Raw genomic sequence first — 12764 nt, 5'->3', positions numbered from 1 at the left:
TCCAGGGAAGAATTAGATCTAAACCCTCTGAGCTGAGAGATATGATGGCAAAAGTTACTGTATAACTCAAGAAAGCAAAAAAGTTCTTTCTCTCAACTAAAGATTTTCCATATGAGTACAAGTTTGCCAAGAAAGAAAATGTGAAAGCCCATGCTCATTATATTTGTGGCAGAAATACCTAACAACCAAACTTTTCAAAGTAGCAGTCTTTAGAGCAAGAAAGAAAGTAAAAATATAGGAATCCACTGAAGACGGGTGATTGTTTTTTGCTTTGGTAAAAGCTTTATATCCACATGAAATAATGATTTAAAAAATATATTGATAACATAGGTCCATAGTGCCTTGACCTGGAACATGAGGAAAAACAATAAAGTACTTAACTCTGCTGAGCAGACCACACAGGAAATACCATTTTTAGTTAATATGTTCTATTAAAAACCAAATGGTGAGAGGGCTTGGAACTTTGCCACCTGAAGCCTGGTTGAAAGACTGGGAGTGTTTGGTTTGGAGAGACCAGGTTAACAGGGTCTGGGACAGAAGTACAAATGAAGGCTTAAATGTCATCGGCCTAAATATTTTACAGCTATCCATCAAGATAAAACTTACCAAATAAAATATATTCTAGCCTCTTACCTTGATGAGTACACTCCTATAATGACCTGGAAGGCAGATACCAATTTAGAACTACTGTGAGTTTGGGCAGCATGAGACAACCAGACCCATTCTCTTCCATCCCACACCACAAACAGCCATGGAAGCTCATGTGTGGTGCTATGAACTGGATGTCCGTCTTCCCCCAAAATTCATATACTCAAACCCTAATCCCCAGTGTGATGGTATTAGGAGGTGGGAAGGTTATGAGGATGGAGCCCTCACAGTGAGATTAGTGTTCTTATAAGAAGAGACAGCCATCTGCAAACCACAGAGAAGGCCCTCACCACAACCTGACCATGCTGGCACCCTGATTTTGGACTTCCAACCTCCAGAGCTGTGAAAAATAATATTTCTGTTGTTTAAGCTACAAACTCTGTGATATCTGTCATGGCAGCTCAAATTTCTTAAGATATGTGGTTATCCCAGCTACTACATTAAAACTCCATCCACCCCTACACAATGAACAGCTTGGCCACCCCTCAAGAGTACACACATTGGTTGTACAGTCTGCCACTGGGAGGACAGACGCAGAGAAAAGGCTCATGCAGGGCCATTAGTAGGTTCAGGACCATCTGGTAGAGAATTCTGGGATTTCATATATCCAAAGCATGGTCCAGTGGAGAAGTAGGCTCCCCCATGGAAAGCAATCCCCTTGCTCTCATGTACACCTTGTTCCATAGAATGTAGTTGCAGGGTGCCCAAAGGAGACATTCTAAAAGAAAAGAACTAGGCTGGGCACAGTGGCTCATGTCTGTAATGCCAGCACTTTGGGAAGCCAAGGCAGGTGGAAAACAAGGTCAAGAGATCAAGATCATCCTGGCCAACATAGTGAAACCCCGTCTCTACTAAAAATACAAAAATTAGCCGGGCATGGTGGCGGGCACGTGTAGTCCCAGCTACTCAGGAGGCTGAGGCAGAAGAATGTGTGAACCCAGGAGGTGGAGGCTGCAGTGAGCCGAGATCGCGCCACTGCACTCCAGCCTGGGCAAAAGAATGAGACTCTGTCACAAACAAACAGAAGAACTAGATAAGACTCAGGGAAAATATGCTAGCTGTCTCCAAAACTGGAAGATAATGTCATATGAATGTGATTAGATGTTCTAGATACCCCAAGAATGAGGGCCAAAGAGTAGCAATCACAGACAGATTTCTGTTCTATATGAAGAACCATTTTATAACTAAGCTTCCCAGGGAAACGTTTACTTCATTAGGTATTAAGTGGCAGCAGGGTTCAAGCACACTGTAACAGAGAGGATAAAATGATATACTTGGCCCTAAAATTCCAAGATTCTAGCCAAGAAAAAAGTTTGAATGTAACTGGCTAAAATAGTACAAAATCAAACATTTCAATTCCTCTATGATCTATATGATTTTTAACAGAAGGAACAATAAACATTGTAAATGCTGTTTTGTGCTTTGTGGGTACTAAATAAGCCTGACAGCAAAGTAACAAAACAATTCTCTTAATGTGTGAAGAGAAAAATAAAATCCTTCCTCATTCTTTAGTCTTCCCTTGAGTCTATCTTAATTAGTCACCAGTAATTTTTGCTATCTATTTTCTGGAAGGGTACAAATGGTGTAAGGAATGGAGCTACATATATAATCTAAAATTTACTTCTGTACTCCCCAGAGTTTGACTTGGAAAGAAACAGGAGGGATATAATTAGTCATTTCATATTTCCTATAGTGTTGTCTTTCAAAATAAAGGAGGAAAAAGGGCCAAATTCCTAAAAGATTAATTTGTGACCATGACATTTGTTAACTGAGAGAGAAAACCATGGCACTAAAGTGATAAATAAGTTGCCTAACAGAGGGAGAGCAAAGGAAAGAAAAGGAGAAGTCAAGGTGGAAAATGAAAGAACCATACTTCCTTTTTTTTTTTTTTTTTTTTTTTTTATTTGAGACGGAGTCTCACTCTGTCGCCCAGGCTGGAGTGCAGTGGCCGGATCTCAGCTCACTGCAAGCTCCGCCTTCCGGGTTTACCGTTCTCCTGCCTCAGCCTCCCGAGTAGCTGGGACTACAGGCGCCCACCACCTCGCCCGGCTAGATTTTTGTATTTTTTTAGTAGAGACGGGGTTTCACTGTGTTAGCCAGGATGGTCTCGATCTCCTGACCTCGTGATCCACCCGTCTCGGCCTCCCAAAGTGCTGGGATTACAGGCTTGAGCCACCGCGCCCGGCCAAGAACCATACTTTCTAGAATTCTATTTGCAGAATATGAATTCCATTAATACAGGGATTTTGCCTTTTTGTAAGTTGCCCGTGTCCCCAGCACCTAAAATAATACCTGGCACATGGCAGGTGTTCAGTAAATTTGTTGAGTAACTGAATTTATTCAATAAACATTAACTAAACAGTAACTGTGTACCAAGAGGCATTGAGCTAGATACTTAGGTAACATAGTCTCTTCGTTCCTCAAGGAGATGGGCCTTGTTCCTTGTGCACAGTGAAAATTAGAATTCACTTTCCAAAAACTTAGCACAAACAGAAGCTAGACCTATGTATTTATATGCAAAGATTAGAATATTTTCTGTATAATGGGTAATGTTCCATTTACTTTTAAAAGTAGAAAACTGTACAGAAAGGAAAAACACAAAGGTCTATGTGGCATAGCTTCAGAACCAGGCAACCCAGACAACAAATTCCTGACTATCAACTTAGGACCTGCATGAAAAATGAAGATATTAAAAGTATAAGTTATCTTAGTCAAGAAGAAAAGGGACCTGGAAAGCTAGTTTAGCCATCAAGGTCCAATAAATTCCAACAAACACACTGGTTTCAATGAATTTTACAAACTTATTGAAGTGTATGAGATTTCTGCCATATTCATATTTAGTAATCACAGGTTGGCAGATATGTCCTAAATAGACCTGCCATCCTCTCATCAGTTTGACTGTGGAGTTATGGCCTTTAAGTTTTTCACAGAGGTAAAAGAACACAGGTATATTTCAAAACAGCTCAAAACAGTTGATGAATTAGGTCAATGACAAAGAAAAGAAAAAGACAGAAGGGATTTACCAACAAAAAACAGACTTGGGTCCTCTCTTCTTTCTAGCCTAAACCCCTGCTGAAGCAGGGTTCTACCCCATCCAGTCTAGTTATTTCTCAGCTTCCCTTGTTTACTACTTCCTCTTCAAACTCCTCTTTTCTGCTTTATATACTATTGAATTAAACCTTTTTGCTGACCAGAAATTCCTGCTAAAGGACTAAATCCAACTATTTCAACTACCATACAATAGTTTACTTTAAATTCTGGATTGTCAAGACCAACTCAGATAACCAGAGTGAGTGAGAGAAAGGCCTGGAAGCTAAAAATATGGTATAATTGGGTAGTGTTTTATGTATACATCGATTTTGAACAATCAATAAATAATCAATCAATAAATAAAATTATATTTTGATTTTTCCTTGAATTTATTTGAACAAAGCAAATGCTTTAAATTGTTTCTTTTAAAATATAGAAACATACCTACTTGGCCAGTTGCCACTATGTTGATAAATTTGGGGTGCTGGTTTACTGTGAGGCACAGAATATCATCATTATGTTCCTGATAAAAACTCTGAGAACCTACAAAAAAGAATTTGAGAATTAAGTTTGAAAATTTTAAGATATAGCAGCCAAAAGCCCTTACCCAGAACAATAAACTACTCTTTAACTTATTTGCTTATTCAAAACATATTTTGAGCACTTACTATATATACAGCATCATAAGGATAGAAAAATGATTCAGAAAATCATTTAAAGGGATACAGCCGTAAAAGGGATAAACAATATAGTACAAGGCTGAAGATTCCAAGTACCACAAGAGAGTTGGGATCAAAATGCTATGGGAATTCAGAGCAGAAAAGATTAATCTCATCATGGGAATATGGTAATCCTGGACTGACCCAGACAGATTTTACAAATGTAAAAGTCAGCGGGGAAGGGCCTTGTAGGCAGAGAAACACTTTAAGCAGAGGCCTAAAGGCAGGAAAGTGTTACGTATCCATATAACAGGCTCATTTGGCTGAAGTGTAGGGTCATGAAGAAGAAAGATGAGTAACATGGTTGGAAAGGCAGTTCGGGACTAGAGTTAGGGAGGATTTTGAGTGTCAGCCCATGAATCTTCTGTTTTGGTTTCTTAGAGAAAAGGATTTGCCAGAGTCACACAGAAACCAGTAGTAATTTTCCATTGAATAATTTGGGCCATATTGAGTCATATTTTATATTTGTTCTGAAGTCAGTGGGGGAGGAACTGAAATCTCTTTTTTTTTTTTTTTCTTTTTTGAGACAGTCTCACTCTGTTGCCCAGGGTGGAGTGCAATGGCGTGATCTTGGCTCTCTGCAACCTCCACTTCTCCAGTTCAAGCAATTCTCATGCCTCAGCCTCTCACGTAGCTGGGATTATAGGTGTCTGCCATTGTGCCCAGCTATATATTTTTTTGTATTTTTAGGAGATATGGGGTTTCACTGTGTTGGCCAGGCTGGTCTCAAACTCCTGGCCTCAAGTGATCCGCCCACCTCAGCCTCCCAAAATGCTGGGATTACGGATATGAGCCAGCATGCCCAGCAGGAACTGAAGTTTTTTGATCAAATGAGTATAATGTGATTCATCTGGTAGTAGTGACAGTGAGACTATGACAGTAGTCCACGCAGAAGGGAATAAAGATAGACGTGTGCAAATAAAATGAAGAGGTAGAAAATGAGTTCAGAGCAGTAGGTTGGATCCAGAGGATAGAGAACCATGAATAATACTAGGCCCACAAAAAAGCAAAACAAAAATCAAAGTGGGGCACTTCAACAACCCACTGATAGTGTTAGACAGATCATCAAGGTAGAAAACTAACAAAGAAATTCTGGACTTGAATTAAATACCTGACCAACTGGACATAAAAGACAGAAAACTCTGCCCATCAACCATAGAATATACATTCTTCTCATCTGCACATAAAACATACTCCAAGATTGACCACATGTTCAGCCATAAAGCAAGTCTCAATACATTTAAGAAAATTGAAATATCTGCCATACTCTCCTAACCACAGTGGAAAATAGAAATCAATACCAAGAAGATCTCCCAAAACCACAATTACATAAAAATTAAACAACTTGCTCCTGAATGACTTTTGGGTAAACAATGAAATTAAGGTAAAAAATTTTTTAAAAATCTTCAACGTAAATTAAAACAGAGACACAACATGCCAAAATCTTTGGTATGCAGCAAAAGCATGTTAAGTGTTAAGAGAAAAGCTTACAGTGCTAAATGTCTATCTCAAAATGTTAGAAAGATCTCAAATTAACAATCTAATATCATACCTGGAGGAAACAGAAATATAAGAACAAAGTAACCCCAAAGCTAGCAGAAGAAAATAAATAATGAAATCAGAGCAGAAATGAACAATACTGAGACCCAAACATCCATACAAAGAATCAACAAAATAAAAAAATCGTTTTTTTGAAAATATAAACAAGATCAATAGACCATTAGTTAGATTAACAAAACAAAGAAGATCCCAATAAACACAATCAAAAATGACAAAGATCACATTACAATCAATCCCACAAAAATACAAAAGGCCCTCAGAGATGATTATGAACACCTATAAATACACAATCTAGATCTAGAGGCTATGATATTAGTTGTGGGCTTCTAAAAAAGAAGAATTAGAAAAATCTAGAGGAGATGGATAAATTCCTAAAAACACAAAACCTCCCAAGATTGAATCAGGAAGAAATTGAAAACCTATACAGACCAATAGTGAGTTCCAAAATTGAATGAGTAATAAAAAACCTATCAACCTATCAAAAAGCCCTGGACCAGGCCGGGTGTGGTGGCTCACACCTGTAATCCCAGCACTTTGGGAGGCCGAGGCGGATGGATCACGAGGTCAGGAGATCGAGACCATCCTGGCTAACACGGTGAAACCCCATCTCTACTAAAAACTACAAATACAAAAAATTAGCCAGGTGTAGTGGCGGGCGCCTGCAGTCCCAGCTACTCGGGAGGCTGAGGCAGGAGAATGGTGCAAACCTGGGAGGCGGAGCTTGCAGTGAGCCAAGATTGTGCCACTGCACTCCAGCCTGGGTGACACAGCAACACTCCATCTCAAAAAAAAAAAAAAAAAAAAAAGCCCTGGACCAGACGGATTCAGAGCTGAATTCTCCCAGGTGTACAAAGAAAAGCTGGTGCCAATTCTACTGAAACTATTCCAAAAAATAGAGGAGTAGGCACTCCTCTCTAACTCATTCTGTGAAGCCAGTATCACCCTCATACCAAAACCTGCCAAAGACACAATGAAAAAAGAAAACTATAGGCCAATATGCTTGTAGAAAACTACAGACCATCATCCCTATGATGAACATAGATGCAAAAAGTCTCAACAAAATACTAGCAAACAAAATCCAGCAGGACATCAAAAAATTAATTCACCATGATCAAGCAGGCTTCATCATTCCTAGCATGCAAGGTTGGTTCAACATATGCAAATTAACAAATGTGATTTACCATATAAACAGAATTAAAAACAAAAACTATATGATTATCTCAACAGATATGGAAAATGCTTTCCATAAAATCCAGCATCTCTTTCATGTTAAAAACCTTCAACAAACTAGGAATTGAAGGAACACACCTCAAAATAATGAATCATTTATGGCAAATCCACTTCCTAGACTATGAACAATGTATCCTCAAACTGGTGAGAAACCAAATATAGTAAAAACTAAAGCAGGTGGCCTAGTCTCCATCTGCCCTCTCTCTAGACACCCCACCACTAGAAAGGTGATTAATTACAAATCAGAAAAGTAAAAATAAAATTATAAGTATAAACATGACAGTTTACATATACAGTCCTTTCTTGTTTGTCTTATCTTACTCTTCCTCATTCTCTCTGAAGGACAGATACGTGATACCTCAATTAAGAAGGATTTTTCTCTCTAACCAGTATGTTTTAAATGGCCTAAATTATTAAATAGAAAATTGCCACTGATTTCTGTGTGATCTTGGTGAATGCTTTTCTTTATGAAACCAAAATAGAAAGATCATATTAATGGTTAATACCAACAAGGGGTGGTGGATTATAATTTACATCATCGATCTACTCTTTACCCATTCAGAATGAAGCTATCAGAGGAAAACAAGAATGAACTAGATAACCTTTATTTTTACTTCTAACTTTCAGACTTTTATGAAGTTTGCCATTAAATTGTAATAAAACAATTCAAAATTAAATACTTAATGTCACTATGATGCTAAGAGAACGTTATTTGCTCTTGAATAATCCAACTGAATAATCCAATCAGTTAAATGAACATCAAGAAATCATTTTCTCACCTTCTTGGGTCAAACAAGGTATCATCATAGAGCCACAGATAAACAGCTTTCTTAAGTCTTTCTTCCTTGGCTTTCCAAGGCCTCAGTAAGAACACTCCCAGCCCCAGCAATCACTCACCCAACATGCTACACTCAATCACTATCAGAAACAACCATCCAAACCATTTATTCTCATCATGAGGTTATGGGGAAACAGAATTAAAGTTACCAATGGTTTCAGTATAAAACATGGTTTTAACATACAGTAAAACCTTTACTTCTAATAGACTTATGAGCACTTGCATTATGAATTCCTTTTCTGCTGTATTATACTCAATTAAAACTGAAATTTGTTTACTTGAAATATTACTAGAAAGTTCTGAAATACGAAATATTTTTATTCTGGAGGATTTCTCCTACATTTAAATTACTATTTATAGCTTTAACAAAGATTTTAAGCAGCTAGATCAAAATTTCTAAGTTAAAAACAGTGAAAGAGGGATGGAGAATCAGGATTTCCTACCTGTAGCAACATTGTGCAGAATTCCAATGGATGCAGTGTGATAAATTATATCATCACCATCATTTAAATAGTGAACATTATTCCTACAGTCTCTGCCTCGATAACCAAAAACGAGCTCCAACACAAGGTCCTATAATGATAATAATAAAACCATTATATTCTTCCTCATGTCCACATGTTCACCATTGTTTTGTTGTATACATAATACTAGTGTCTGCAGTTAAAATGGAGTATGCATTTTTGATGTTTTACAAATTTCATATACAAAATTAAGCTAGTCGTACTTCTTTATATAACCTGTTTTGGGCAGCTTAAACATACATTCTATACTTTTCTTTTTTTTTTTTTTTTTTTTTTGAGACGGAGTCTCACGCTGTTGCCCAGGCTGGAGTGCAGTGGCGCGATCTCGGCTCACTGCAAGCTCCGCCTCCTGGGTTCACGCCATTCTCCTGCCTCAGCCTCCTGAGTAGCTAGGACTACAGGCGCTCGCCACCGCGCCCGGCTAATTTTTTGTATTTTTAGTAGAGACGGGGTTTCACTGTGGTCTTGATCTCCTGACCTTGTGATCCGCCCGCCTCGGCCTCCCAAAGTGCTGGGATTACAGGCTTGAGCCACCGCACCCGGCCTCATTCTATACTTTTCTATATAAAGTTATGAAAAAGGAAAATGGAATCACAAGGTAGTCTGATCCCAAGAACTTAAGTTCTTAAGATTTCACATGTTAAACACTGAGGTACAGTTGGCCTTACACATTCAAGAATTCAACCAATTCCAGACAGAAAATATTGGGGAAAAAACAATAAAAAATAACATTTAAAACACAATATAGTATAACAAATATTTATACAGCATTTACATTGTATTAGGTATTATAAGCAATCTACAGATGGTTTAAAGTATGCAGGAGGATGTGCAGAGGTTACATGCAAATTACTACGCCTTTTTATATAAGGCATTTGAGCACCTGTGGATTTTGGCATCCCCAAGGGGAAGCTATCCCCCAGGGACATAGAGGGACTGTACTTTTTGTGTCCAAAAGAAGACAATTTTATGTCCATTGTTAATCAAAATATCTGACCTACATACACGAGTCAGGATAAATTATGTACAAGTCACATCCTTTGAAGAATCCAAACAGTACCCTCATCATCGGTGGACAAAAACTAAGTATACTGTCTCGGACAATTCATGCTAAAGGTCTGGCAGATAATTCTGCAACTGAAAATGTACATTTCATTGACTTTGTAGGACTGGGTTGGGGAGGGAGCTACAGCAACCACCATCACACAGCTTTACACTTTGTTTATGTTTGATTTAGCAGAGTTTGGTTGTTTGCTGCTGCTACTGGGATTATGAAATGCGTGGAGAGCCTTCCTTCTTCCTCAATTATTATGGAAGATTACTTTGGTTGGAAGCAGAGACAGAAGGAGAAATAGCCTTCATGAACCCTGTACAGTGAATATATGGCACAGGGTCAAAATTCCTATTTGGTATAAGTATTTAACTCTTTAATTTACAAATTCAAGCCACTAAGTTTTAGGTACTGTCAAGGTGTCTGTGCTTCTATAAGCAAAAGATCATTCACATATATTGAGGTTTAGGAGTTCTCTGAGATACAGTTCAATTACGGTATTATTCACAGCAAAGCAAAAGGAAGACTTAATTTAAAAAATTAAGATAACCAGAGAATATCAATCCAAAACTCAGACTTACATAAGAATTAAATCAAACAAAAAAGAGCACTTAATACACTTACTTTCACGAAAACTAATGATAAGACTTGGGTGTTTTATAAAAAGGAACTCTGGATACATTTCAGTAACACTGGAGAGTGAATTTTCCTTACCTCTATAGGTCTCTTTTTCTTGCCTACATTGTTTGTCTGGAGTTTCTCTGGCTGTGGTGGGGCCCTGCTCACCGGAGGCCTGCAACAGAGAAGTGGGAAGGTGGAAAGGCATGCAGCACTCAGTGCCTTCACTGAGCCTCTCACACCGTCCCTCCCAGAGAGGTGTCTTGTCACACCTTCCCAAAGATGACCCATTCTGTGGTCCTCTAGACTGCCCTCTTCATCTTGAGAGCTTCTAAAGCAGGAAGGTAGAAAGAAAATATTACAACTTTTATTCATTTTATATATTTTTTTTGCGATGGAGTCTCACTCTGTCGCCCATGCTGGAGTGTAGTGGCGCAATCTTGGCTCATTGCAACCTCTACTTCCTGGATTCAAGCGATTCTCCTGCCTCAGCCTCCCGAGTAGCTGGGATTACAGGTGTATGCCACCACACCCAGCTAATTTGTGTATTTTTTTTTTTAGTAGAGATGGGGTTTCACCATGTTGGCCAGGCTGGTCTCGAATCCCTGACCTCGGGTGATCAGCCCACCTCGGCCTCCCAAAGTTCTGGGATTACAGGATCAGGAGTGAGCCACCACACCCAGCCTCTTCTCTTCTCTTCTTTCTTTTTTTTTTAGACCAAGTTTCACTTTGTCACTCAGGCTGGAGTGCAGTGGCACGATCTCACCTCACTGCACCCTCCGCCTCCCGGGTTCAAGCAATTTTTGTGCCTCAGCCTCCCCAGTAACTGAAACAACAAGCGTGCACCACCACAACCCAGCTAATTTTTGTATTTTTAGTAGAGATGGGGTTTCACCATGTTGGCCACGCTGGTCTTGACTTCCTGGCCTCAAGTGATCCGCCTGCCTCAGCCTCCCAAAGTGCTGGGATTACAGGTGTAAGCCACTGTGCACAGCCTTACTTTTAATTTCTTTGGTGTACGTATCATAATGTAAATAACATAATAGCACAAAAGTAGATTGCTTATAAACAATGTGAAAATGTTAATTTAACATGCTCAAATATTTCTTGATGGGTGCATTAACAACAAAGCCTGGATTACTGCTCTAAAGTATCTAACAGAGTATCTTCACATGGCAGGTATTCAATACATCCTTCTTGAAAGTGAATTTTTGTAATATTTTTATGAACGTTCCACACTGTTAGCAACATAAATCACATGTGAGTTCAAATTTGTACTCATCTGTTTCTTCATGCCCTTCACCTTCTCTACTTGCTGAAGTAGTCCCTAGTACTGGTTAATGGCATTGCCATCAGTTGGTTACTCAAGGAAGACATTTTATAGTCACAAAGCACTGTAAACAACACAATACATTATAAAAGGAAATTACTATTATTATTGCTTCCAACTCTTTCTCTTCCCTTATTCTCACTATTTACTAAAATTTATCAACTTTACCTACACAGTAGCTCTCAAATCTAGCCCCTCTTCTCTGTTCAGGATCTATTTATAATGTGCCCTGTCCCAACAGGTGTATTGAGTTCACAGTCTGAATTATTTAAATGTAGAAGCTCTTCTCTAGAACCTCTAATTTTTTTAAAAATGCAATTTAGTTTATTATTTTTTATCTCAACCATTATTCAAATACTGAATAACCAGAACACTGAATTTAAATCAATCATGCACCAATCCCTTTCCAAATTTTAAGTTAATATTCAATTTGTAACACCTAAATCAGGAAATGATACAAATTAACTTTCCCATGTAAAAGACTCCAACATTTATGAACAAGTCTCATAAAATTAAAGCATAAAATATACTTGCATTTTCAAAACGGTTGTCATGTTATACATCAATAAAAGTAAATGTGTTATATCTTAAACATCCAATAAGAAATGAATGGGATGTTGATAGCAATATGAGGCAGCATGTAAAATATATAAGCATGACTGGTGTTATAAAAAGTAAACATCCTTTTCAAGAATAAACAATTTTTTCAAGTTATTATAGAAATTTTGGTTTCAAACCTTCTTCATATACATTTTTGGATGTCCACAAGTAAAAGTAAAACTGAATTTATCATATTTAACATTTAAAAATATTTCTGATAGGACCATTTCAAAGAATGATAGAAGCCTTGCTTTTTTCCCCAAGTCAATTTTGTTGGTGAACATTATTCTATGTTACTGACTGACAGCTTTAAATGTAACCCAGACAATAAACAGGTAATTTTTATCTATATCCTATGTAACAATTAACCATATTTTAATTTTTATAAAGATCATTTATATAAAGTATATCATTGCTTAAAATAAAATTATACAACTTATAAAATTATACAAGTTGAATGGATAAGTTTTAGTAGAACAGTTACTTATACAGAGTAAGTCCAATAATTAAGATGCTATTCATTTCAGTGGTACCAATTCCAAAGGGAAAAAATGTGCAAAATTGTGGAGCGGTAAAGAACACCAAGTAACATAGTATCCCATTAATGCTAATATGA

The 12764-nt window shown here is 37.8% G+C and overlaps 1 protein-coding gene across 11 annotated transcripts in view; it reads right to left on the bottom strand.

The window, feature by feature from the left end:
* The window catches only part of EML5 (EMAP like 5), a 189301-nt gene that overhangs the window by 20320 nt on the left and 156217 nt on the right, over positions 1–12764 (bottom strand). For 10 of the 11 annotated variants that reach the window (XM_050798515.1, XM_050798514.1, XM_050798526.1 and 7 more), the window contains 3 exons: positions 10315–10393; positions 8469–8598; positions 4123–4221 (listed from right to left, as the gene is read on the bottom strand). In XM_050798515.1, coding sequence (XP_050654472.1) covers positions 4123–4221; positions 8469–8598; positions 10315–10393 — 308 coding nt within the window. The remainder of the gene's footprint in view (positions 1–4122; positions 4222–8468; positions 8599–10314; positions 10394–12764) is intronic. The other variant, XM_050798524.1, reaches the window with a different exon arrangement.

Source organism: Macaca thibetana, chromosome 7, assembly GCF_024542745.1.
Source record: "Macaca thibetana thibetana isolate TM-01 chromosome 7, ASM2454274v1, whole genome shotgun sequence".
NCBI classification, from domain to species: domain Eukaryota; kingdom Metazoa; phylum Chordata; class Mammalia; order Primates; family Cercopithecidae; genus Macaca; species Macaca thibetana.
The sequence above is the reverse complement of the archived record's forward strand: the minus strand, read 5'-3'. Positions and strand labels throughout refer to the sequence as shown.